General features: G+C 39.8%; 1 protein-coding gene across 4 annotated transcripts; it reads right to left on the bottom strand.

Moving 5' to 3' along the window:
- Nucleotides 1-1,168: 1,168 nt before the first annotated feature.
- On the bottom strand, nt 1,169-24,014 carry PTGFR (prostaglandin F receptor). Of its 4 annotated transcripts, XM_082052663.1 has the most exons (4): nt 23,895-24,014; nt 21,238-21,362; nt 18,375-19,222; nt 1,169-3,367 (listed from the first exon to the last, which is right to left on the bottom strand). In XM_082052663.1, exons 3-4 carry the CDS (start codon nt 19,161-19,163, stop codon nt 3,062-3,064), a joined length of 1,095 nt encoding a protein of 364 aa, XP_081908789.1. In that variant the 5' UTR covers nt 19,164-19,222; nt 21,238-21,362; nt 23,895-24,014; the 3' UTR covers nt 1,169-3,061. The 4 variants fall into 4 exon arrangements, with proteins under 4 accessions (XP_081908789.1, XP_081908790.1, XP_081908787.1 ...); XM_082052664.1 differs by lacking the exons at nt 21,238-21,362; nt 23,895-24,014 and adding an exon at nt 20,356-20,448 and having other exon boundaries at nt 18,696-19,222; XM_082052661.1 differs by lacking the exons at nt 21,238-21,362; nt 23,895-24,014 and adding an exon at nt 20,356-20,448.
- Between the last annotated feature and the right edge of the window lie 3,945 nt (nt 24,015-27,959).

A 27,959-nucleotide genomic window follows, 5' to 3' on the forward strand; every position in this document is an offset into this window, starting at 1 on the left:
GCTACAGAGGTGGTACATACTGCTGTTCCTGAAATAATTCCTAGCACACCAGACTAAAGTAATATATACAAATATCCAAAAATAAACATACAAGGTGAACACTTTGCCTCAAGAATCAGATCAAAAAGATCTTGATCCTTGCTCTCCATATCTTTGCATCTAGGTAACGAACTACATATATTTGCCTAATCACTGTGATGAGCAACTTACTGATGCTTCCTTTGCTTCAGCAGGGTGATTCAGCCCAGGCTAGGACCTTAGTTTAGGATAATGTGCTTCCTTATACAGCCTGCCACTGCTTAAGATCCCAATTAGATTAAAATATTCCCCCACCCTGAGGATTTCCTTGGTCATTAGTCAGAAATGAGATTCACTTTCTTCCCACCAGAACACTTACAGCCCCTGCCTGCTCTGGAGACTCTAATTACTGCCTAGCAGTGAACAGGCAGCTCGTGACCACTCACATCGTCAGCCAGCCTCTAAGGAGATCATCAGCACATTGCTAAGCAGACTGCCCTTTACCCCCTGCCCAGACAATACTCAGATCCTAGTGTGAAGCTGTCTCATTGATTTTTTTTTAATAATCTCATACTCCATAAAATATATAATTTGCTAATCATACAACAGAGCACGTTGCTGGCTCTGCTGTGAGATGAACTACAATGATAATCAAATCATTTTCAGCGGTAACAGATCCTTGGGCAACCGTATCCTGAGCTGCCTCTGCAAGCCATCACATCACTGGACAAGACAAAATTCTAACAGCAAAACTCATGGTTTTTTTTCAGGATTCATAGTGTATGTGAAACTAATCGGAGTCTGTGTAACATCTTGGCAGCTATTTGGATAAAAACACTTTCATTCCAAACACCAAACTCCCTCAGCTCCACTTTTATTTGCATTTTCTAAGCATGGATCGTCAAATTTGACTGTGTCTGCCTCAGACCACCAACCGCACTGGGCCGCTCATGTGACAACAAACCATACGAACACTGGTACCTCCTGGTCAAATTCTCACTGTCCTCCCCACCTTCACAACTGATATCACACATGTGAATGGCAGTGGATGCCTTGAATCCTGTGTAAGAGTTTTCTGTTATAAGGATTATTTTTAACAACTTCAGGTCTCTTTTTTTATGCAAAAATATCATAACTCTCGAGATACAGTTTGATAATTTTAATGAGGCTTTGCAATTTACAATCAATACATATCAGTACACAAAATATAAGAAATCACATATACATATAAACTTTCGTTTGTTTGTTTTACAGGTCAACCAGTATGAACTACACAAGCTACATTTATTCACATAACAAAATTGAACATTGATGAGCTTCATTCACCGATCAAATATCTCAACAATTTATGGACCAACATATTTTTGCAGCTGCTAAAACAACAACCTTCCGTAAAGAGCAAATAATTTATGTTAACAGATACACTGGCATCACATTCTATGAAATGAAAAAGCCAAACAGAGCACTGACAATGCTTCCAGATTTCAGCAGAACCCACATGAAGCAACAGTGCGAAGCTTATACCAGCATCAAATACGTCCACAGTTTATCAGCTCTGTGACTAAGAAAATAAATCACATACGGAAATTCTTTAGGGTAAATGAAGCCATTTCAATTCATTACAGGGTTATTTAACCCACTTATTTTTCAACCTTTTTAAAACAAAAAGGAAATAGCTTTTAAAACAAGAAATTGAAATATTTAAACCTTTTGGGTTTTTATTTTCTGACATAAACTATTCTCACATACAACATGAATTTGTAGTTCAGGAATAGTTTTGGTCCCTCAGACTGTCTTCTTGGGAATCAGTTTTTAACTACTTTGTCCAAATATACCAACAATTTACTAATGTGGTTATTTGAAGTTAAGTAGGTAAAAATAACATAGACATTTCTATCTTAAAACAATTCCTCTGCTACAAAGTCTCTGATAGTCTCACTTTTGCTTCTGAAGAGAATTCAGTCACAAAAAGACGAAAGTTTCTTTTAGCAGCATTAAAGGTGAAGGGCCTTCTGTGTCAAGTTCTAGAAACTTGCTGGTACCTTCAAATATACTGAATGCCCTCAGACACAGACTCTGCAGAAACTGAGAGTGCCATTTGCTTTCACAAACAAAACCACGCTCCCAGTGCACTTCCCTGCAGAGATGCTCATTTGATCACTCACATTTTTCATGAGACAAGTGTAAGTAATCTTTTACAAATGAAGCAGAGGTACCTCATAAGCATTTCAGTATATGCATTAGGGGAACACTTCAAGAAACTTCCTTCAGTTTGGCGGAAGAAAATCCCACACTCTTCTTTTTACAGAATAACCACAGCTTTATGCCTGTTAGTATCAACAACATTTGTTGAAAGGACTGAAAACTCACTGATAGATCTGAACATGTAACTGTAAGCGAGCTGAGCTGCTTCTGTGTTCCCACAGGGAACCTCATGTTTTGTCAGTGATTCGAAAGGATGCTTACACTGATGCAGCTCCCTCAAAAATGTATGGAACAGTAAATAATTAAGAAATCAAGTCAATGAACCAAGCAAACTGGATCATTTAATAAGCTGGGCACAACCAAAATCTCTTTCATATATCCAACTGGAAAATTCAATGCCCAATGCAAAGAATACCCTTATGGAAAGGATGGTGAACTTTACCCTGGGAAGCAGTGATTCTGCAAAGGATTTGGGGATATCACTGGTAGATAAAATCTACCCCTTTTAAAAATTATCTTGGAGTTCACTTTCACACTTGCATATGTTCCTAAGTCTGCTAAGGTAAAGGGTTTGGTGGGAAGTATTATAAGGAACCCTCTTCACTTTAGTACCTGGAAGGGAGAAATACAGGATCGTTTACCATTCTACTACCAGTTTCGGAAGGGATGTATTCTAAACGGAATTAAAACATTCAAGTGCATCTTTTGGAGTAGCAATATCAGCAAACCACTCACAATTTAAAACAAATTCCAAACCATTGAACCTTGGAATTAATTTTAAGGTATTGCCCACGTACGAGCATTGCCTCCATCAACTCTTCATACACTGTGTTTAACTTCATTGCCCCGTAGAGCTGAATGGCTGTAGGTTGATTTGTTTGGAACTTACTGGTGACTCAGATATTGCTGCAACCTTCAAAGAATTCTTGATGGAGCTGAGTTCCCACATATGTAAGTTTACGATGTGCACACCACAACATCCCCTTGTGATCTTGTACAGGTTTTTAAGTACAGCTTTCCGGAGAAGAATGTACACCCAGGGATCTAAAATCTGATTCCACGTTGCCATTCGGAGAGCAAAAAGTATTGTTTCACAGGTCTCCTTTGAATGACTGTCATTTATCCCAATTCTGGCCATTGTCACCTGAAAATGGAACATTTTAAAGTTATAGATCAAAAAAAATACACCGAGAGAGAATGTAAATAAATGAAATAATTTCAACATTATCTCTAATCCTCACACCTTCACAGCATCAATGCATTCCAATTGCAAAGGAAGTACTTTAAGGCATATAATACTTATCATCTAAGAAATCCTCTGATGTTTTAGACAGGATATACATGTGTCTCTGCTGAACATTGAGCAGAGGATAGCAACCAGCCAGAGAATACCCTCCAAAACTAGGGAATGATTTGAGCAAGGAATGAAAACTCATCCAGAGCCAATAGTTTCACATGGGTGGAGGTCTTATTCTTCTAGCATAGCCCAGCAGGACCACTTCTGGTAGAGGATACCCAAGGGCTACACCAGCCCAGTAAATTGTGGCTGGCCTCCTCGTTTTGCAGAGCTGCAGCCCAGGCTTTGAAACACCAGCCCTGGTGAAACACGCGCCGCTGGGGCTCCTGCCCTGCAGAGCCCTTCTCTGCAGGCGTTCTGCCACTGAGGTTTTGTAACCTGAGTTCCTGTGTGAAGAAAGCCTGGCTCTGCAAAGCCAGGAATCTGCCAGAGGACAGTAAATTATCTCCATTACTAATGTTAAAAGCACAAGAAGACTTTTTTGGTAGAAAGATGAAACACTGTAAATCTTTCAGTTCCAAAGCCTTTAAAGTGATACAGTTATTTAACTAAGAAATGGGATATTTTACAACTGATGCTGTGAGTACACTGATTTATTGGGAGATAAGAGGTGAGGTCAGTCTGTCCGCGTGCAGAGGGTCATATTTCCACAAAGATACATAGTAAAAAAAATGCTTAAGATTCCAGCAAATTTATTCTACTCCTTTCTAAATGCTTCTCTGTATTCCTAGGCCCTACCTATATCTTGAAGGTCACCACATCTGAGTATAAACTTGAGTGGAACAGAGTGAATGCATAAAAGAAGGCTGTACTTGCTTGATTAAGCATGTGGTCAAGTGTTTGTCTACGGACATCTATGGGAGCAGCAAAAAGAGCCCCTAGGAACATTCCTAGGGAAGCTGGTAGGACTGGCAAAAGCACAGCTGGGAACCGGTGTGAGGAGGAGGAGGAATGTCTGAGCACTGAGCCAACACAAACACTTACAAATCAGTTCCCTGAATCTCGTTTTCACCCCATAACTGTTGGGCACATTCCTCTGACATCAGCAGCCCACCCAAACTTGGACAACTCCTTTGGCTTCTGCACGAGATGTTTTCTCAGGACTGTCCTACATTTTATTTATTAGAGGTCCAATACCACAAACCAAACTCAGATGGAATAGTCCTTATTCATGCAAGTAGGATTGGGCAGCAAATGGCAGCACAATAGAGCTCATGGACCAACAAACTTATCCGATACACTGCGGGTTTGACTTGATAGAGACATACAGTTTCCTAATCTGCCTCTCGATGTGCTTCAGAAATCTGCTTGGTGCTCTTCTCTTGCACTCTGCAAAGCTAATAAATGCCAAATACAGCTCCTCCATGTCTTATGAGAAAACACGTAAGAAAACTGGCGGTAACTGAAGCCAACTGCATGCAAAGACAGGGCAAAGAGGAGACCATGTCTTGGCTACTGGAGCCTTTCTAAAGTCATCTCATGATATCTAGAAGAAGACTCCAAACTCCAGCTGAAGACATGTAGAATGGAGTGAGGCCAATATAAATTATTATTTCTATCACATTTTCATATTAATTTTTTATTTAAATTCAAATGCTTAAAATACTATGCCAAAGTCTCTTTGAAATCACTAATTATTATATTAAAAGGCCTGATACATAACTAGCTGTTTACTAAAGGATTTAATTGAAGCAAAACATGCAGACAGTCTGTATTTTCTCCCTGGGTGGAAAGATCACTTCTTTTCTTCTTATTTCACTCATACTGATCAATAATTAGTTCAAAGTCAATAAACCAATTTGAAGACTAACTTTTTCTTTCTTCCCTGTAGATTGGTATGGTAAAAGAATTCTGTTGTCTGTAGCCAGCAGTACACAAGCGGGGAAGTGGGAAGAGGCAACGCAATTGCATCATATGTAGTTGCTTTTGATCTCCACAACTCAATCAAATATTCATGCAGATTCAGCAGCATGACTCAAAAAATTAATCCCTAGCTGATAAATAATAACATAGCTCATGACATTTTCTAAGATATTTAGAAATGTAAAAGTCCAAGTAGCATTTTGCTGAGTTATATGATGTTTATATGAACACAGCTGGCTTCGTTTGAAAAAAAAAAAATGATAGCATCACATGATGTAACCAATACAATTCAAACTTTCCTTAGGAAAGCATACTGTACAAGTGGCTTTTTAAACCAAGGCTGCCTGCTTGTAAGGTATGAAGTTACTCTAACTCATATTAGTCCTTGATGGTTTAAGGAAAGACCTGAGAATTCCCTAAAAATAAATAGAGAAATCAAATTTGTGTCAAACAAGGACTTAACACAATACATTAAACATCTCCAACCTTTTTGTCCAACTTTAGGCTTCATTAAAACCAAAGCTCACTTTGCAAGATCCAGAAAGTCTGATGGAAAAGTTTAAAAACATTTTTAAATTGTTGACTTCTGCAATTTTGCATCTAGCAGATAGCATCAGAGAACTGTTGTTTCCCTCAGGGACAAAGCTCAGTGCAACAAACTAAAATAAAACGCTCCAAAGCTTCACACCACTCCCCAAATCTAAACAGCATGTCTTTAATTTCCCTTCCAATTGGATCTCAATTATATGAGAACAACTAATAAGCTAAATGGCAGTGCTGCTTAGTCACATTCCTGTTAGTACTCAAGGACAGCCAGTCAAAACAAGCAGCAGACTTTACAGCTAGTTAGGAAATAAGACAAACTGTAATGCTGCTTTAATGCAATTCAGCACATAGGCTCTAAATCCAGGTTCTATCCTTGACTTCAGGAAACTGGATAAAAACCAGTCACCGGGAGATTGCTACAGAGAGCAGAGCAGACAGGCCGGGTCTGTTACATGCAAACAAACATCAGAAATTCCCTTCCTCTGTAGCTCAGCCTTCAGGCTCCACTTCCCCGCAGGAACCTTGCAGACCCTCCCAAATCTCTTCCTCTTCCTTTGGATTTCATTATAAGCAGTTCTGAGAATTTCTATTAATGGAAGACAATCCATGGGGTTTTTTTCAGTATTTCCAGAGGACGTATATTTTGTCACTGATGCCCATGTCGAATCTGGAATTCCATATCCCCTTCTCTTTAACCACACAGAACTCAAGGCAGTGTTCTACTGACTATGTCCTACTTCACAGAAACAAAAAATACAGAATTATTTTGCATTTCCGGGTGTTTTTGGAACTTCCATTATTCATATGTGCTATAAAGAAGCTGTAGTCCGCTACAGGCAAGAGCCGATAGAAGATGGTACTTTGTTGTACTCTGTAAACACAAACTTTAAGAAAAAAAAATGCAAAAGAGGAGAGAGAAATCAAAATGTACCTATCTTCACATTTTATGTACTTTTTATACCTCATAAGAACAGCAGTTAGAAAAGAAACAGCCAGCAAATTGCTTATATTGTTGTTATATAGATGTTGCAGTTTACAAGCCAAATGTTTGTTGCAACAAAGGTGAGTATGCTTCATTTTATTTTTTATGTGTTTCTGTATAAGTCAGTTTAAAGGCAAGGGTTTCCAAGAAAAATATGTAGTGCACCACTTCTGCCATCAAAATGTTAGTACACACACTATACTACTTATGCTACATAATACTTTTTATGTTATAGATCTGCAGCATGTTTTTCCCCTAATCTTTTCCTTTCCCTTTTTAAAAGAAAAACATGAACCATACCTTCAACCAGATGATCATTTGGCCTAGCAAGGAAATTTTAACCAAGCATAGTGATTTTATTTAAAATGTGTTTTTAAAAGGGAATTGTCAAAGACAAAATGCAACAGTAAGTTTTCCTCCACCTTGAAGACCAGCAGGTACTTTTAAGGGGATACATAATACTTCCATGTGTAAAGTTTTGCAGAATCAGCTCTTGACAAGTAGCAGCAAAATAAGGGAGTCCCCTTTTCTCTCATGTATGCTTATGTGAAAAATATAATGACAGTAAAAATTAGCAATGGATCCGCTGGCTCACTGTTCAGATGGCAAAAAAGAGACTGTCTGCCTCCTGAAATCAAGTTCTAGTCCCAAACAGGTAAACCAAGGATGGTAACTACTACCTGCCATGATATGCATCTTTAAACATGCAAGTTTACTTATTATCCCGTTAAAGGCAGATAGTCTGAAAAAGATCTTGCCCCGATCAGGGTCACGGTCTCTCTTGAGAGACACAGAACCCAAATGAGAAACAGACAGAAAATTTGGATGACCAGAGGTAACTGAGCTCGCAAAAACATGTTGTAGAAGTTTATTCAGCCTCCCTGTGCTCCATATTTACCCCACTTAAAACGGAGCTGCATGAACCTTTTGGAGGTACTGTAAAGCTAAAGGCACTCAGCACTCAGAGCTGTCCCAAAGCACTAGTGCTGTGATAAAAGTCAAAAAAAAAAACTACAGAGAAAAAAGGAAAACACAACGTTTTCCATTAAGCAAATGAAAGTCATTAATAATATTCCTTTCTTGGAGACAGTTGATTCTGTGAATAGGCAATGTCTCGCTGGGTCTCCCTGGCCAACGATGCTGCTTCACAAACACGGTACCATTCAGGATACACCTGCGTTTTCTCATGTTGGCAAGATCAAAGCCTGGAAAGGGTGTGTCCAAGCACCCCTTTGAATTGGTAGGGCAGATCTCACATCAACTGAACGCCAAAGAAAGGACAGCAGTGTAGCAGCACATATATCAAACTCAGCCATAATATTAAATAAAGGCTCCGTGGGTGTTTGCTGCCCAGCAGCTCAGCTCCGTCTGACCTCACCGTGTGATGCACCTCGCCCAGTCCTGCTGAGGTTTCTGTTCTCCTCATGCAGTCTCAGGTCTGCAGAGGACTCATGGCCCATTGTAATCCATTACTGTGCCATTAGAGTCAAGTGCGACACTTTCCACCATCTGTGTTTTTACAGCTTTGTGCAAAATATTTATAGATAGCAATACGCTTTCTGAACAAACATTTGGAAATGCCTTTTGAAATGAGATTTTTGTGTATGCAAGAATTTGACAAAATTACTAGGGAAAAAAGTGAAGTGCAATAATGTTATGTTCACTATTTATAAATTATTAGCTGCCTTTGGCATTGTCATGCTTTATATGAGGCAGGAAAGCAATTATGCAGTAAGCTTCATAAACAAAAGGATTTTTTGTGTGCAAACGTTAACCGAAGTGAAGCTTTTAATTTCTGTTAACTTTTCCCTTAAACGCTACCTGTTTGCACCTGGTTTGCAGTAACATAAATTCAGGATGGGGTTGAATGAAGCATTCTAGCTCACCTCTCTTTGTTTCTCTGAAACAATCCAGATAGTTCTGTCTTGGATAGACAGTCCTTTTTCCTTTTTTCCTTCCCTCCCCTCAAAATTAGAAATGCTTTAGTTCAACTAGCTGACAACGTAACTACTCTCGCAGATTAATTGATTAACTTATTTGAAAGGAAAGTAGAATCAATATGGGCACAGAAGATTTTAGCATTGAAAACAGTAGATGACTCAGTTTGTAATGAAAAGACACAGTGTCCATAGCAGAGTCAAACAAACAACCTGTTTCCTGAGCTACATGTTTTAAAGTTACAAGGAAGCTTGCTTACACAGAGCGAGGAATGTATTCCTGCCTAACCACAAGGCCTTTAACAAAAATCTCATGTACAAAAAAATTCATTTTACAGATAAAATTAAAATATTCTTTACCCAGCAATCCTGAGAGAAATTACAGGACAACTGTTAGACCTCTTGGGACCAGAAAACAATAGCGTGTTTTGAATACTGCATAATAAGGACCATCCTGAGAAACACAAACAAAACAAATAAGTATTCAGGGATGTAAGGACTATATGTATTCAGGATGCATTTATACTTCCATTAGGGTCGGCTGGGCAAAGCTTCAAACCCTGAAAAAGTCCTACTACTTCTCTTTTATTGCTTTGCTTTTCCAGGTTTTCTCACTCATTTGGAAAACAATCACATTTTTATTTACCAACTTGGTAAATATATTGTTACTTCATTAGCCTCGATGTTTCCAATAAGAAGCTATGAATGGAAATATTGAGGCTAATGAAGTAACAATGTATTTACCAAGTTGGAATATATAATTTGCAATTTTTTTTTCTTTAATGTTGGCAAATAAATTTAAAGGGACTGCTGTGCAGCTGGACCACCTTTCAGGTGGAAGGGAAAAGAGAAAAATCAAGTCTCCATTTAAGAGTGATTGATTTCTCACTGCTTCTGCAAACACGTGGCCCTGGTAAAAAAGTGGATTAAATTCTATTTCCAACAGCCCGGGCAGCACACAGGTCTGCGACAGCAAGCAGGGGACCAGCTGGAGATCAGTCATTAACTTCCATTTCCCCAATGACAAAGTAATCTTTGGTTTCTGTGAGTTTAGTGTGGAGGCCTAATCATCTTAAAACTCTCAGTTTACGATGCTCTTTACACAAAGGCTCATTTTCAGCCTTCTTCAGAAAATCATGAGAAACACAACTCCGTTGCCATTCAAGCCCACGCTTTGGCATGTGTCTCTGAATGAGGTTTTCAGATGGCTCATTAAAAAGAGGAGCTGAGAGTGAGCTTAGGAGCTGTTCTCCTCTCCTTGCCCTGTCTGGAGCAGACAAGAGCAATTCTTCAGCAAGAGACACTCTATTACTTACACGGCAGCTCAGGTTCATTCAGCCACTCAGCTATTTGGCCTCATCCAATACAAGAATGAATAAGAAAGAATGAGTTGAAATCACTAAAACTTTACTGTAACTCCTGGTGTAAATGCTTTCTGCAATGTTCTGCCATCTAACCATTACTATTTCTAAAAGCACATACATAGAACCCACAACGGGGTTGCGCTCCTGTTCTGCCGGGCACTGTGAGCGCAAACAGGCACCTTCCTTCCTCGGGGAGCTTGTAACCCAAATCACAATGCAGCAATTTCTGAATATTTTAATGTAAAATTTAACTCTTAAAGACACTTGAAATAAGAATTATTGCTCTGTTTTAAAACTAAACAGCATATTTCCCGGAAAAGGATTCAAATAATGTGCTGTCTCAGACATGAGCTGATTCTACACTGCTATTGAGACAGATAACTTCTGCTAGAAAGCATTTGTAATCACCACGCAAAACTCAAGATCATGAATCTCACAGAATATATGAATGCATACCACACGCTGCGGTGTGTCGTGTTAAACCTGGTGAGGACGAAGGACTCTCTGGAGTTGTTCCATGCCAGTGTATTTGTCCCAGAGAGTTTTCAGCAACAAGTTTACCATTTAAAGGCTTTAGATAGTCAGGAAAGAGAGCTTTCCTAAAATAACCATCCAAAAATGGTTATGCCATGTATGACATTTTCCAAAAATGGTTATGCAGTGTATGATATTTTCAGGCAAGAAAGGCTTGAATAAGTGTAATATCTAGGAAATAGGAAGAATTCTCTTGCATCAAACAAAACTGGAAAGTACGTCAAATTGACTTACTTTTTAATATCAAGCACAGAATCCAAAAACCCTACCAACTGAATAAATTAGGAGAGGTTACAAATGACAAATTTATTTGGCTAAAGTTTTCAGAATTTGATTTTTTGAGATACCAACTTCAAAATTGAAAAAAAAAAAAAATCAAAATTTTCTGTGATCATTGACATCTATTTCAAACAAAATACTGTGTTCTGTTGATAAACCTTTGTGGTTTAATTCTTTATAGATAAGTTATATAATATAAGTTATAACTTATATATTATATGTTATATAATATAATATATAATATAAGATAAAATCAAGCGGCATGCGATTTTGAAAGAAAACCAGGACCACATTGTTTTGATAATGCAATGTTCTCACATGACTGGAAACTACCTTCCCTACTTTTTCTCTCTGAAACAAACCAACCTCACTGCATTTTGATGGCACTGCATTTTCAGAAAAAGGCTTTACGTGGGTTTTTCCAAACAGCATAAGTAAACAGATAACAAAAACTCTATTTATGCTTCCCCAAAAGCCTCTGGTAAAGGACAATCTGTCGGTCTCAGCTCTTCTTCCTTCCCTGGATCATATCGTTACTGAAGGACAACATGCTGACCACCATCCAGTTGTTCTCCAGAACGCTCCTTTTGAGAGAGCATCTCAGCTGCTCAACTCCCTGACTTCTGTGCGAGGGAGGTAAACGCTTCAATTACAAATATAGCCACAATTAATATAGAGTTTCTAAGCACTCTATGATAAACTACGCCCTGGCCCACACTTAAAACATTTTTTGTTAATGATTCATATTTCTCAGAAGGGCTAAGGCCCGTAAGATCTCTCTAAACTGCAAAAGATAAAAATAGGAACAGACCAACCCTGAACACTCAAATAGAACCTTTGAAATTCAGTATCATTGTAGGTGGGTACATTCTAAAACATGTATACCATTCCATTTCTCATCTAACTTGGTGGAAATTTTTCAGTTGTGTCTCTTAAGAATCCAAAAGAAAAGAAAGATCTCCACAACCAATACTAAAAAGAAAAAGGCATGAACATCCTATCCAAGGGTTTCTAGCATCATAGAAACACATCTGAACAGGTGGATTGAATTTTTATATGCATTGTATTAAACTTCGTTATTCTGTCTCTGGAAACACCTGCAATTTCTTTCAATGGACTGTTTTCACAGTGAGATACAGAAGCACGTTTGAATTGCCTGAGTTGCTGATTAAACCCTATTCCATAGGAAATTAAGCTAAAAAGACACTTCTGTCTTGAGACTAACAAAAACTGCAATTAAAATGAGTGTTCTCTACCCTCTTATCCCTTCAAATCAGCCATCTATTCCAAAATATCTTTTGGGCCATAACATCAGGAATGACACTAAAATTTTATCAATTTAACTTGGAGTGTCAGAAGATCATTCAAAGGAACTCAAGCAAGAATAGCGATTGAATTTGTACAGTGTTAATGGATGTACTGAGACACTCGGCAAGCAATTAAAAGGCCAAGATACAAGGTAGAGTGACAGCCCTTTTTCTAGTGTAGCTTGGAAAAAAGCAAACTGATATGAGGAACTCAGGGAGCATTTTATTCAGTCAAATAGCCGCACCTGTTCTGACCTCTTCTGATACAGTAATGCCTGGAAAAGAAATAACAACCTATAGTTAAAAGTAACTATTACTGTATTGATGCTCTGACTAGAGATAAGGAGGCGTATCCAGCAGGCTGCCTGCTAGCTAAAAGCTTTTTTTCCTTTCCCAAAGAAACTGGTTCATTTATTAAAAACACTGTGGCAGAAGTGGGCTCCTGAGATGGGCTTGCATCTGGCACAGGAGAAGCCATGACAACGTCCAAGGGGTATTCCCATGGAGGTCCTGCAGCAGGTCACCTCTCTTGTGTCCCTCAGCCTGCCGCAGGCAGGACATGAAGCGTGGCCCAGACTCAACACCAACCACCGCTTCTTGACTCCAACAACATATCCCGTCTTTGTACGCTGTCAACAGTCAACGATTCTAGTAAAACAGGACAAGAATTCAATAACAAAAGGCAACATAAGTACAGTAATTATCATTGATTATCTTCATAAAAAACTGTATCTTGAAAAATACAAACTATGTTTTTACCCCAAGAAAGTAACTTTTACAATGGCATTCAAAGCTGCAAGCTTAGCTAAACACATTTAAGAGTATCTCCTTCAGTCTTCAGAAACAGATGACTGGAAATTGAAAGCCTCATTTATTCTTTTTTTGAAAGAAATGATCCCTGTTCTTGTTGACAGTGCCTATGCAGGCAGAAATTCAAGGAGGTTGCAGTTTTGACCAAGGATGTGTTTTGCCAGTGGCTCTGTAACACACATACGCTTCTGCAGAGTGGCCACCCATGAGATCTGGGGTGCCTGTACTGTCCGTGGGGACAAAAGCTTCACTGGCGAAGCGTGGACCCACATCTTGGGACATCTAGTGAGAATCGGTAAGTTTTTAAGTAACTGTTTTGCTGTAGAAACAATACAATCAGCAATATTTGAAGACATACAAGCAGCATTCATAAAGCAATGAGCTCATATAAATTATGAGCATTGCACATGTAAGAATAAGGTACAACAAAGTCTCTTATTATGTATGCAACTACATGGGCTAGAATTTTCTTTGGGTAAAACCTGCAACTCGCTGACCTTCTTCAGCACATACCAAACAAAAGCCTGTCTCAGCACCTGAAATATCTAGTGGAGCAACCAGGGTGTGGTGGGCTGGGGTAAGGGCATTCCACCAAGAGCATCCTCATTAGGGCAGCTCTGGCAGCATCTTCACTGAAGGACCACTGAGGTGGGCTCCAGCAGCCTCAAAGCTGGAGCGGTTCAGCAAACTGTAAGCTAAATGCAGCCCTAGGTGCACAAAAAAACAAGCCTTGTGCACATGATAATCTGAGGACAAGAAGTCAGAACAAGTTCAGAGAGACAAATTAGCATAACAAATTGGAAAGGGAAGCGATGACATGAGAAGAGACTGCTAGAAATTAATCTAGGCAGTATAAAAAGCAACTGAATAACAGCTGATTCAATCATATGAAACAAATAGCTGAGATTTAAAAATAAAAGGCAGAATAAACCAGAAGGAGGGGCTATTTTCTGCGGTACAGGGGAGGCAAAACTGGCATAAAAGTAATCAGATAACTGCATGGAAAAAGATCTTAACCAGAATAATTTAAATGGAAAAGTATTTTTCTCAGGCTAAGACTGTACACATGAAAAAGATTAGACATTTCTCCATATCATAATTTGTTCCCATAGATAAATTCACTCTGAAATAAACCTCTCCTGTCCATAAGTACAGGAAGTTCACTTTGCTACTCCAAAAGCAAAATTTAAAATATGTTTATCCCTTGAGGCCCACAGCATTTGACGTATTGAAGTCAGAATTTGCTCATGCAAACAGAGCTCCAAAAACAAGCTGTTTCATGACAGGCCAGATGTCAAGTCACAGCCAAAAACCAGCTTTATATAACAATCTATTTCATCAGAGATGCTTGTTACAAAATACTTCAGCCCAGCTATTCCCCAGAATCCAATGCCCAGGGACCAAATTCACCCAGTAAAATCAATGCATCTGTAGCAAAAGGCTAAGACTCTAGAAAGAATGAAAAAGGATTACTTACTACACAGAGAAGTTGATGCTACTATCTCCAGAATGTATTTTCCTGGAATTACCCATCGCAAAGCAAAATTATTCAGACTGCCGGAACAAATGTATCTTTGAAAATCATTAACTATAGAAATTATAGGAAAACTCATTAATTTCCTTTTTTTTTTGCATTTTTGTGAGTTCCCTCCTGCTCTCAACTCCTCAAACAGAGATAAATGTCTACCCATAAGAGAAGAAGAAGGGGGTATCCCTCATTTTGGTACTCCATCAAGGAAAGATGCCCACACAGTGGTGGAAAGCTTGAAAAAGGTGTTCATTTTTGAGGAACAAGTGAGATGGAGCTTCAAGAAAGAAATCAGAAGGAAGAAAAGAAATCAGAAGGAAGTGTCTTCCCTATCCAACAGCCACAGGAAGGGCTCCACCTGAGCCGCACCATGGGCTCTGCTTCTGACAAATGCTCCAGATCTCCAGGAGATTTAAAATAGAGATGGTGATTTATCATAATATTATATATTACTATATATAAGTTAAATGTTAGTGATATACCTATATACTGATGCATAAAGGCACCAAAACAAGTTCATTATCACTGAGCAGGTGCAGAAGCACGTTCGGTTCCACACCAGACACTATAAAGCACGATCCAGGCTCTTGCACCTCTAATGTCAAGTAAAGGTGATTTTAGCACAGTACAGTGACTGAATATAGAATTCCACTTAAGAATAAAAATAATTAAAATCTAATAGTGAAGTAAATCTACAGCTGGATTACAGTATTGGATAGACTTGATTTCGGTGGCCATGCAACATACAACAATTGATGTAACACCAGACTGGAATAAAAACAGAAGAAAAAGAAACAAAGCAAATCCCCCATCAGACAGAGAATCACACTAAATAAATCCAAACTCTTGCATCTGCAAACCGCATGTGGCATAAGCTGCACCACCTTCCTCTGCTTTCTCTTCCAAAGGTTTGTTTGGATTCTAATCGCTTTGGTTTATACCGAGTCAATTCATTCTCACATAACATTTGTTCTTTATGCTCTTTGGGATCGAGAACATGGGTAAAATTCGCAGTTCAAGGACTGGCACTGATTTCTAGATTTTGCTTTGAGAGAAAATTTCAAAAGCAAATGAATGTAAACCAAGCATGTATTTAGCTACTTCACCAAATAATTTCACCTATGACCACCTGCCCATATTTATTTCAAGAAATAACTATTTTGGTATATGCCGACTATAGAATCTAAACAATTCATTTCACGAATTAAAAGCCCTGAGTGGTTTCACATAATAGGACGAGTAGCAGTATGTTCGTGGCAGAGCTTTCTTCCACCAAATCTGCATGTTCCACTGCAGTCCAATAAAGCTCGGTAAATTAACACTGCGCTTATAATTCTGTTTGTATGCAGTGAACGCAATGCCTTCAAAACAAAGAGCTGGTAATTCAGAGAATTAACTTTGATGACAACTCTACGATCCTAACAGCTAAGAGGGTAACACCTACCAAGAACCCCATCTCATTGCATTTCCCAGACTATCAAACTCTGTCTAAAACACTGTTCACTTCCTTGAAACTTTGATTCAAGAACTAACCCTACCTTACACAAACTGTTTTGTTGTTTTTTTTTTTAACTTCTCATTTCTAACATAAATTTGTCCATTATTGCAGAACTATTTTCCATACTGCCAGGCTAATTTTGGTAGACAGTTTGACTCATCTCATTTCAAAAGAGATCCAGGAGCAAAGTGCAGTGAGCACCTGTAGATTTGCCACCCGAGGAACCAGAATTCCTTGTGTATCGTGTCCCTCTGCACCACAGTCCCAGACTACCAAGTATAAAATTAGGCAAGTCATTCACTGCCCTGTATCACCCACAATGAAAATGCCAAGCTCTGAAAAGGCTCTGAAAAAAAGATTTAGCAGATGGAATATTAACTCATTGTCAACTACAACTTTGATGAAGTTCAATATTTAACAAAAGTAGTATTGCAATTTCATTTGGGGTTTTAAAAATTATGTTTTTATAGTTAACAAAAATGGAAAGTCATAACAAAATTACCAACACTGAAAAAACAATCGCAGTAGTTGCAATTTAGTGGTCCTTCATATGTTGAATAGATGAAGTATCTCTCTTGAATTAAAAGAAGTCTATAGCTTTTTTGACACCTAAGGGCTTTTTTAAAATCAAATTAATTCCAGCCTTTAAGGGCAGTTATTTTATCTGAAAATAAATGTCACCAGTGGATAATATACTACTTTCTCATGAAAAATAAAACCATTATTTGAGTTCCTTTTCTTAAAAGCCATTCTGTGGCTTGCCCCAGACAAATTTCAGGAGGTGGCTGCATTTCTGGAAGTAACTGGAAGTAAGTACACTACAAAAGCTTGCTATACTGTTCTGACAATTTCATTTATGCCCTGAACACTACAGCCAGGACATTGTCAAAAAGCCAACATGAATTTAAACTATGCTGCAGACCAAGTCTAGAGAAATCAATAGAAAACTGGCAGAAAATTCTGGGCGCGTTGAAGAAAAGTGAAAGAGTTTTTGTACATTTCAGTGACACAGAGATTTAGACTCTCTCCTTGAAGTCTGTGATACTGGGTTAACTAAATGCTACTTGCCAGATAAACCCAACTGCTGCAGCGAGGCTAATATCAGTATTGAATTTAGAACTAGTTCAGGTAACTCCATACTACACCATAGGCAGTGAGTAGATGAGATACAGCTACATCCGATTCAGATCTCAGATGTAAATTTCTATATTTGTAAATTCAAACAGAAATTGCTGCTCTTCACATCAGTGCAAAACTATGTGACCTTGTTTCTAGGAAATAAATTAAGATTGCATATTACATGTGACTTAACCTCTCTCGCTCTAGTAAAAAAAAATATAAATTTTCTTCTGTCAGGTTTCCTACATTAAAAAGAGTCACAGTTAATATCAGCTCTTTAATGCCATCATACAAGAGGAGCCGTCAAGTTCTTTCCCATATCATAATCCCGTCCCCTTCGACCCTGCGCACTGACAGAGCACACGCCAACATGAGCAACACTTACCGCTTGGGAAGAGTCACAGCACTTACCAGCAAACACTCCTGAGTTACGGCCGGCACTGCTGAGCAAGCACCGGCTGCACAGAGCAGCTTTGCTAGTCATCTGTCCAGATTACAAACCCAGCTTGATCAGATCTAAACCAAATCTTTATTTTAACCCACTGGCAACCACTGGTTTTTAACATGACTCTAAAGTAAAGCCCTTAATACCATGCTAATGGAGTGGAGGATTTTTAAATTCTTAACTGTTATCTTCAGTAACGCAGTTTGCAAGTAGCAGTAAACTGTAATAACAACAATGAACAGACTACCATAAATAAAAAAATATATGAACCACAGTATAGACTAAACAGACTTGCCACTCCAAGATTTCACTGAATTTTTGCACAAGCTCAGTATTTGCTCAATATATTCTAGTCACCACTCTGCCACCACTGTCTGTTTCATGGCACTGGAAATAAAGCCCTCACAGTCCCTATACACTTTGCTTGATCTATTTTGCTTATCATCAGACATGGAGAATAATTACCATTTTTGTTATAGATGCATAGGTACATACAATATGGCAATATGCTGTAAAACTAATACATTGAAAAGTGAAGGGAGCTGTCATCACAGCTAAAGCACCTTAAAACCTGGAAATAAAAAGGTATAACTTTTATACAGTGATGCACATTAAAAATTGGCAAACACGTTAGGCTCTTACCAGGAATGGACTCCAGCAAATGCAAGAAACACACATTATAGCCAAGAGCTGAATGATCATTTCAAAATGATGAGATCTGCCTTGTCTTTGTTGACTTTTAAATTTGACTCTTAAGAGGGTAATTCCTGTGACAGCATTGCACAAGAATGAAATAGCAAGGGCCAGTAACCCAAGGCAAGAAAAAAGTAAGAGATAAAATCTGTCTTCCCAGTCCTCAACATGTTCTGTTTTATAGAAGCACCAGGTCCTCGATGCTTGAATTTGATAGGCTCTAAACCTAAGAATAGGCAGCAAAGCTATAAGAACAGCAAACAGACATACCATAGTCAACATCATTTTCACATGTTTAGAGGTCATTTTTGTAGAGTGAAATATTGGCTTAGTGACTCCAATGCACCGTTCAACAGCCATCACACTGCCCAGGAAGAGTGGGCACAAACCAAAGAAAACCATGCAGATGCCAAAAACACTGCAAAGAATGTTGGACTGATTAAATCGAATCCAGTCTTTATCCGATGCATACACAAACACTGCAATGGCTCCGTTGATGAGGTGGCCAAAGAGATCTGTGACGACCAAACCACTAGCAAGAAGCAAAAAAGAGGCTTTCGATTTCTGTCTAAATCGCTGATATGCCTTCAATAGAATTGCTATAGCGAGACTGTTGGACAAAATTCCCACCGTCATAAAGATTATTGAAAAGAAAACTGAAATCTTCTTCTCTGTGTGGCAGGTTGTGTTTTTCAAGATTCCAAATCCAGCCAGCCCTGGTGATTTTGAACTGTTCATGGTTAGGAAGGGAGAGGCAGCCCTCAACACATTTCAGCAGTCTTGCAATCAAAAGGCATCTGCAATATTAAAAACAAAGATACACACACTGTAAAGCCACAGCACTGTTCAAATGAAATTCCATAATATTAGTCTGTGGTGCAAATCTAATTTTCTGGATTTCTGAGTGATATGATATGGCATCATATTTTAAGTGCATCAGTCACAGGGTAAAACCATTATCTGCCCACATTATACAATGTAGATGTAGTGTATGGTATCTTTATAGTCTCTGCACATACAAGACATACAAAATAATGTATAAAATATATAATGCTCATATACATATAATCAGAGAAACCATACAAAACATTCTAGTGGTTAAACAACATATACAAACAAAAGTTTTTGCAACATACTCCTAGAATGAAAATATTTGTCAGCCCAGCCACAGTCAAAAGCGGAATAGTCAAACTGGAATGTTTTAAGATGATAATCACACGCCGTTTTTCTTCTTACTGTTAAGCATTTATTTTCAAAACAATGTCCTGACATCTTCCAAGTAATTCTCCTCTCACAAGTCAATGTTTTAAAGCTTTCATATAATCAGCACTGTCTCCAGCTCCGCAGTTCCCTCACTGAAGTACAAACTTGTATTTTAGACACTCACTTATTCAGCAGCCAATTCTGCAAGGTCCTTTACACTTTATCTCCCATCTCTACTCTCAGGACATTCCCATTAGTAAAAACTTCCCACGCAGAGGAACGCGCAGGCTACAACCTCGCACAAGTACAAAGAGGCAGTGAAGCCTCTCAAACACCGAGCTAGATCAGACACCGGGTAAACCAGCGGTGTTTCCAGCATTCGGGACTGATAAATGAAAGCTCAGGCTGCAAACTCCTCCGAGGAGCATCTTCCCCCGCACCTCCCCGGAGCGCGGCGGCCGCGCCGGACCCAACCTCGGCGGCCGCGCCGGCACGTGTGCAGCGCCGGGCCCGCAGCGCACCCGATGCAGCGCCGCTGCCGCCCCGCGCCCCTTCGCCACCAGCAGCGCCTTAAGAGCGCGACGCTGCCGGGGGCGGGGTGACCTGCCGCGCCGGGCACAAGTGCCACCGGCACCGGCCCCCACCCGCCCGCACCCCGCAGGGCTCCCACCGCCCAGCCCCGCCGCTGCGCACCGCTCCTTCCCGGCCCCGGTCCGCCGCCGCTCACCTCCACTTCGCTCCGCGGCGCCGGGGAGAGGTGCGGCGGCGCAGCGCGCTGCCCCGCCGGCCGCCGCCGCCCGGCCCGCCGGCATTGCCACCGCCCCCCCGTCCGACCGGCACCGCCCGCCTCCCGCCCTCCCTCCGCCTTCCCTCCCGGCCTCCTGTCCTCACTCCTCGTCTGCCACCCCACCGCCCTCCAGCCCGGGGCGGTCGCTCTGGCCGCTCCTGTTTCCACGCGGGGGTGATGCCATCGCGCCGCAGGGATCGCGGCTTCCCCCCGCGCTGTGCGGGGCGACCGGGGGGGTCCGAGTGCGCCCGGGACGCGGCACCGGCCCCTCCCCGGGGCCCCCTTTCCCGGCCCTTCTGAAGGAGGATGCGGAACAATTCGGGCAGCCCCAGGGGCGCCTGGCTCTGTCCCAAGGAGGTGGAGACCCTGAGCTCAGACCTTTCCCCATCCTTCAAACACCAGCGCAGAACCTCCTGTCCTGCTGTGCCAGGGTGCAGAGGGGTCTCTGTCTGGCAGGAAGGGCCAGGCTCCCATGTCACATCGCAGCACCAGGGGATAAGGCCACCCCAGCCAGGCTGGATGAGTTCTTGCCCACAGTGCTGCAGCCACAGCAATAGTAGCTAATGGGGCAACCAACAGACCACATCTGTCCTCAGCCACAGCCTCGTCTCTTCACTTTCCATGCACTTTGCCCAACCACCAGCACACAGGGAGCTCAGAAAGGGGTAGCGCGCAGGAATCCTGCCAGGGGATGCAGCTGTACACATCACTGGCACATGTCCCTTGCACCTACCGGACCATGTCAAGCTAATGGTGCTCCCTGGACCATTTCTCTGTAGGAGCAATGTGAGGAGAACACAACCAACAAGAAGTTAATGTTACCACGGATAAGGCAGGAGATCCAAAGTTTCTTCTTTTCCCATCATGTACTCAGGCTGTCACAACTTGAAGTTATAGATAACTTTTAAGTTCTCTCATCCATCAATGTCCAGGACTACCAAACAGGCCTGAATGGAAAATTATATTAAAGATTTTTAGTACAGAAACAAGCCAAAATAAAAAAAATCAAGGTGAAAGTATAAAATCAAACTGTAAAATATTACAGAATTTGTCATGGCCAAGAATGATGGAGAACTTGTGTTTGTATCCAATGAGACACAGCGTTGAGTTGTACTACTCCTAGCTCCACAAAGCCATTATTCAAAAACTAAAATTCTCAGACATGTTACAGTTTTTGCTTACCTTCATGTCTTGAATGCTGTGGATGCAATTTGCCTCTCCTTAATCCACCAGTGAGGTAATAGAGGCCAACTAAATCCATTCTTTCAAATAGTATCTCAAGTCACTTATATAAACAGGTAATAGCACCATGTTATGGCCTTATTCCTGAAAGTGCTTGTCAGATTTTGGCTTATCATACAGTGTGCAAAAAATGGTCAAATTGGTCTGACTGAGACATAAAAATTCCCAGATTTTTTTTTTTTAAGACAAAAATAAAATATAAATCAACTCAAAATAATCATTGCCCATTAAAGTTCAGAGGAAAATAAATTGATTTATGTTTCCCTGCCCAGAAATAAATGGCGATGGAGATCTTAAACTACAAACAGCTTGCACTGTGTCCTTTCCTAGCCAGATTTCTTCACACGTCTCTCCTGAGACGGGAGGCAAGCCTGTTTGAAAGGAAGCAATGAAGTTGGTACTTCAAGACCCTGTAGTCTGGGAGGTAGGAGTTAAAACACCATTATCAGGTAGGTGAAGCCAAAGAGAAGAAAAGAAAAACCTCAAGAAAAATGTTTCAGTGTACTTGTAAAAATGTGGTCAGAGTAACAAAGGCAAACACAGGCTTGTAGAGTACATCCTGAGAGAGCACTGATCTGCCAAAAGGAGGGAGAGTAACATTTCAGTTGTGGCAGAGATGGGGATATGAGAGCAAGAAATAGTATTAGGAAAGTAATTATATAAACTTCCATCTTTCATTTTAGACAACAGGCATAGAAGATTGCTTCTGCACCTGCACAGCCAACATGCCACATCACAGTTTTGTACTGTTAGGCTGCTGCTTTGCAGTGGGGATGTTAAGCATGGCCATAAGCAGAACAAATATGTCTGCAGCTCAACCCTGTATGTGTTTGTGTGCTTCTGATATGAAAATAACTGAAAAAGTGGCTTCTGTGGAATGAGGTGACTTTGTAGGGTTATGGCTAAGTAGGATGGGTGACTTCAGAAGGTGTTGTGAGGAGTGAAAACTGGCAATGACACAGGCAGAACTAAGCTTTTCATACTGACTGACAATCAGCTTTCTTCATTTCTTATTACTAATCAAAACAAAGGGAGTGACAAAAATTGTCCCATCACCACCTCTGCTGAGGGTCCTGGCTGGGGAGCCACTGCTTTCTCAGGAGGCAGCAGTCCCTTCACAGGTTGTAGCCCTGAGCCAGAACTGTGAGAAGAGAGAGGAAGGATTGACATTGTCTTCATCAGGGCAGTAACTCTTCTCTCATCAACAGTTTGCCAATCAACCAGTATGGAGCTGGGCTTGATAGAGTCCCTTATATGACCAAACCCAAAAGTTATAGGGGCAAGACACACATGGGAGTGTTGCTTAGAGGCTCTGTGTTGCTCCAGCTGTTCAAAGGCTGCAAAAGGCTGAAGATGCAAAGTATTGCCACTGGCTTTGCTCAGTGACTTCAGCATTTCTGAACATGTTTCAGAGCCCTGTTAATTGTAAAACTTTGGACTCCTGGATACTTTGAGAATCAAGAAGATAAATACCCTTTTGCCCCAAATTTCAACCTGCATGAGTAATCAGCATTTCCTGCTCATGTTCAATGGGCTTAAATTCAGGACACTGGTGTAACATATATGCAGAGATAAAAAAGACAGTCTACATCTCCATGTGCTATGATAATTGCAACCCACCCATTGGTTACCAAACTCCGAACAGTGGGAAGAAAATGTAGAAAAAGTCTTCTGGAAAGGGAAGTTTGTTGCTGTTTTGCAAATAAAATACACAGTAATCAAATCCCCAAAGCCTCCTGCTACAACTCCAGAAGCATACTTGAATTCACTAAAGAACAACTCGTGATATCTTTGCTGTAAATAAACAGGTAGACATTTCTGTAGCAGCATCAAAGGTGTTAGAATGCAAATAACATTAAGACCTCTTCCTCTTTTGTCATCTTCTCTTAAATTTCTTGTGCAGCCTTCAATGACAGTTACTATATACTTTTCTTACATTAATCAAAGTTCTTGCTGCAAAACACTGAGAAACCTTTTTTTTTTTTTTCCTTTGTACATGACAACAGTAAATGTCGTCTTTCCAACTAATCAAATTTAGTGAAATATCAGTGATATAAAAGTCTTTATATTTAGGAGACAAAAGTAGTAAATCAAAATAACTACAGATGGAAATTCATAAAATAGGATCAGATTTTGAAGCACCTCAGTCAAATAAAACTGTCAGTGAAAATTCTTCAGTTAAATGCCACATTATTCAGCCCATAATTCCTTGAGACAAAAAAGACTTCTGAACTCACAGATGTTGACAAAGAGTCCTACAGCACCCATTGCCATGAAGGCTGGAGTTACTGGCTGCCACTTCTTAGCTTCTTAGCAGTCCTTCAGGACTTCCTTCTCCTCTGGAATTAGTGTTATCACTGCCACCCCCATGGAGCAACTTCTATCGAGGATCCAACTGTATAAGATGAATGAGGTATTCAAAGGAAAAAGCTATTCAGATAAAGGTAAGGAGGGAGGTTTAGAGTAGATGGGATTTACATCAGGCAACGTACATTTTTTGATGCTTGCACACTATCCTAAATAGTGATAGCTGAGAAAAAAAAATAGCTGAGAAAAAAAAAATTGAAATTAATGCAAATTATGAGTTTCAATAGCACAATAAACAATACTGAGAGATGAGTTGGGCAAAGGCAAGACTCTTGCTCAAGAGTCTTGCTCTATTCTGAAGCCAACCACAGGCAGACAGCAGAAGCATGGGGGTGAAAAACTATAGTCTTCAAAGTCTGATTCACTCCTTAACAACACCAACATTACTAATCCTTCTTGTATTCTAGTGGCATTATTTAGTATTCTCATTATTAGAAAATGAGAAATAATTTGCATGTCTGGAGGTTATTAACTCAGTTTTACAACAGATTTTCAAAGAGACTGTGATTTTAAATCACATCTAAGCGAAGGACAAATTGCAGTATCATTTAATGAAACAGTTAAGACTGATCAGGGCTGATTTTGCTTTAGATACCAACTACACCTCATGTCTGGAAAATGTAGGCAGAAAATTAGGTCAGTGATATGGAAGGTGATGATGTACATAGTAAAATGGCAATAAGTGTGCAATAAAGGATGTCACCTATTCTTAAGGATTTTAAGGCTCATATAAATTTCACTAATAAGGCTCCCTTAAAAGCGTTATGTAGTTGCTATGTGCCCTTTCAAAATCAGGTATAATTTCTGATTTAGGTCCTGGCTTGACAGTGTTAAGACAAAACAGTAACTTTCTGCCCAAACTAGAAAATAGATGTTTTACAAGAACAAGTGCACTATCATATTGGTGTGCCGTTAGACAGCGTAGGTACCTGAAGCAAGTAATGGAAGTTGCAATATGTACCCTCAAAATCTGGTCTCAGAATCCTAGATTTGCTTGATTCTTGAGGAGAGTGGATAAAATACACACTCTGAGTATCCTGGCATATTCAAACTACTCATTTTAAAATATGTTAAAACACTTCGATTAAAAAAAGGAAGGTTCAGCAGAATGCACTGAACAGCTCATCCATAGCTTTGTCATTCAGATAACTGCCGCTCTGACCTTCATGCCTCACCATGAAGTAGTTCATAAAACAGTCACAAATTCTGGCATAAGTACTGCCTGAACTGGGACACTGGCCAATGCGCTCACACGAGGAAATTCCTGGGTAGTTAAATATAAATTAATGGTGTTTTGTAACAAAGCCCAGATCAGTTCAGGAGGTTAAAAACCCCAACATGCTGGTAGGTATTCAGTATCAGAGTGGAGTGAAAACAAGAAAGGTCATCAGGAATCATAACAACAAACATGCATCCTTCTGCTGAGATTTCCACCTGCTGATATCTAAAAAAAGGGACTGTTTGCTCTTACTGGAAGCACAGCTGTGGATAATAGTGTTTTATTTTCTAAACATCCCTATCAGCAAGGAAGTTCAATTCTTTGCTTCTTGATAATGAGACATGCCTCCTGACAAATGAGGTAAGCGCTGCTGTAGGCAGAAGGGGAAATATTCACAGTCTCCCTGGTGAAGTGTGAAGGGGGGACAGAGGAGGCACAGACGTTTGCTATAGTTTCTGACATTTGTATTTGCACTGGAGCTCTTCCCACCAGGAAGAGTAAAGACAGATTTTCTGGTTTAATGTAGGTCTTGATCCTGCCACAAGAGGAGTCCAAGAAGTCAATTCAGAGTCATTCATTTAGCCAAGGAATTTGGCCATCAAATGGCTGATGAGCCTATTGGTACCAAATAAACATATCGTTTCTGAGATACCAGCAGACCTGCAAAGCAATTCCTCAATGAACAGACCAGAAACATCAGCTAAACTGCTGAAACTGCTGAATTTGGCTTAATCATCATTACCAAACCATTTTAGCAGAGGAGGAGAGAGCTCAAGCATCCATCATCCAGCTATCAAACACACAGACAAAACTCGAAGTGGAAAAAAATTACTAAATCCAGAAGTTTCCAGTCTAAGCCAGAACATTTGCAACAGGCCAGGATATGCAATACAATAATAAAAAAAAATATTCTTTACTGTATTATTCATATTTGTTCTTAGCAATGTTTGCATAACCATAAGAAAGAAGATCCTTCTGATTCGTCAAATAATTCACTAACAGATCATGCCAACCAATGCTAAATATTAGAAGTGGTTACTGAAACCTTTCATTATATCAGTTTATTGATTTGCATTTCCTCCTACTTAGATATACACTTTCATTCAGGTTGGACATTAGGAAACACTTCTTCATGGAATGGGTTGTCAGGCATTGGAACAGGCTGCCCAGGGAAGTCATGGAGTCACCATCCCTGGAGATGTTTAAAAGATGCGTAGATGAGGCTCGTAGGGACATGGTTTAGTGCTAGATTTAGGCTAAGGTTGGACTTGATGATCTTAAGGGTCTCTTCCAACCAAAATGATTCTATGATTCATCTTAATCACATACTGTCACTCTAAAATGATTTGGTTACCACAAACAGTGCCTTAACTTGGTTATAAGAGAAATACCTGGAGGACAGTAATTCCACTTTCTTCTTCATTTGCAAACCTTGTGTATATGGTACCTCCTGACACCTTCTTTTTCTATCATGTCACTACAAGGCATACATGAGAAATGGCTAGGAACCTTCTGTGATTAGCTTGCTTCTTTCTGATACGTAGCTTTATGTGTTACTTTGTACAATTATTCCTCTTAGAAATGAGGGAAGAGGAATAGAATAATAGCAGGCTTATTATATAGCAGATGTGTCACTGGAACATCTTTTAACTACTTTTTCAATGTTGACTACAAAATAATCTGAGGATGTTATTTCTATAAATCCACCAGTTTGTAAGAACTCCCTTCAAGAATTTCTGGGAAACTTCATATTGTAATTGTGTACCCATTTGGCTGGCTTTAATCAATAGTAGATTTAACGGTCAGAAACATATTTTTTAAAGTTCAATGTGACTTTTCAGAATCAAGGGTTGCCTCCTTCACGATTATATAAGCGTCCATTTTTTGTGGTACCACAGACACAAATCTTTAAATGGCCAGAGGAGACACATAACACTATTACTGACATAAATCTTGCCTGTTCGTGCTGGGGTAATTTGTAGTGAGTGGGCTTAACTGGAAGTACTATTCTACCCATAACAATAACAGTATAATTTTCTTTTGTTCATTTAAATATGTGGGACAAAATGTTCTCTCTTATGACTCACCTCTTTAATATTCTGACACATAAGAACAAACAGTCTACAAAGTGATAGTAAATGCTGAGTCAGATTAAGTCCTTTTCTCTTCTTCCATTCTCCGTAATGGAGACACTGCAAAACTAGGTTAGAAGAAATCTTTCAAGTACTTTTTTCAGTCATTCTGCTGAGGTCAAATTAAATAAAGAAATCATTTCCTTCAAATTGTCCTAACCTATTATATTTATGCCATGTGACATAACAGGCAAACCAAGTCCACTACACAAATAAATCTCATTAAGGGTATGCTTGCTGTATACCTTCAAGTTATGTGGTATTATTTATTTGGTTTCTTTGCTTATACACACATTTGGGATTTAATATGGGAAGTTTTGATAGATTAAACATTTCTAAAGGATATTTTGGTTGCAAACAGAATTTCCTCAGTGACTTGATTCTGAATGCCTTTGTTTGGGATATGTGGTCTACCTGTTGCTTTAACTGTGGCTCAAAACAAGGGTGAAATTCTGTTGAAGGGAATGATTTTTCATTTAAGGAATATGGTAAAGGGTGACAGTATTGATAAAGGCAGTTCCTCAAGTTAGTTACTAATCTAGGAGACTTCTAATTAAGAAGTTAATTAACAAGAGAGGTAAATC

This window comes from Streptopelia decaocto (assembly GCF_964273445.1).
Source record: "Streptopelia decaocto genome assembly, chromosome: 5".
NCBI lineage: Eukaryota > Metazoa > Chordata > Aves > Columbiformes > Columbidae > Streptopelia > Streptopelia decaocto.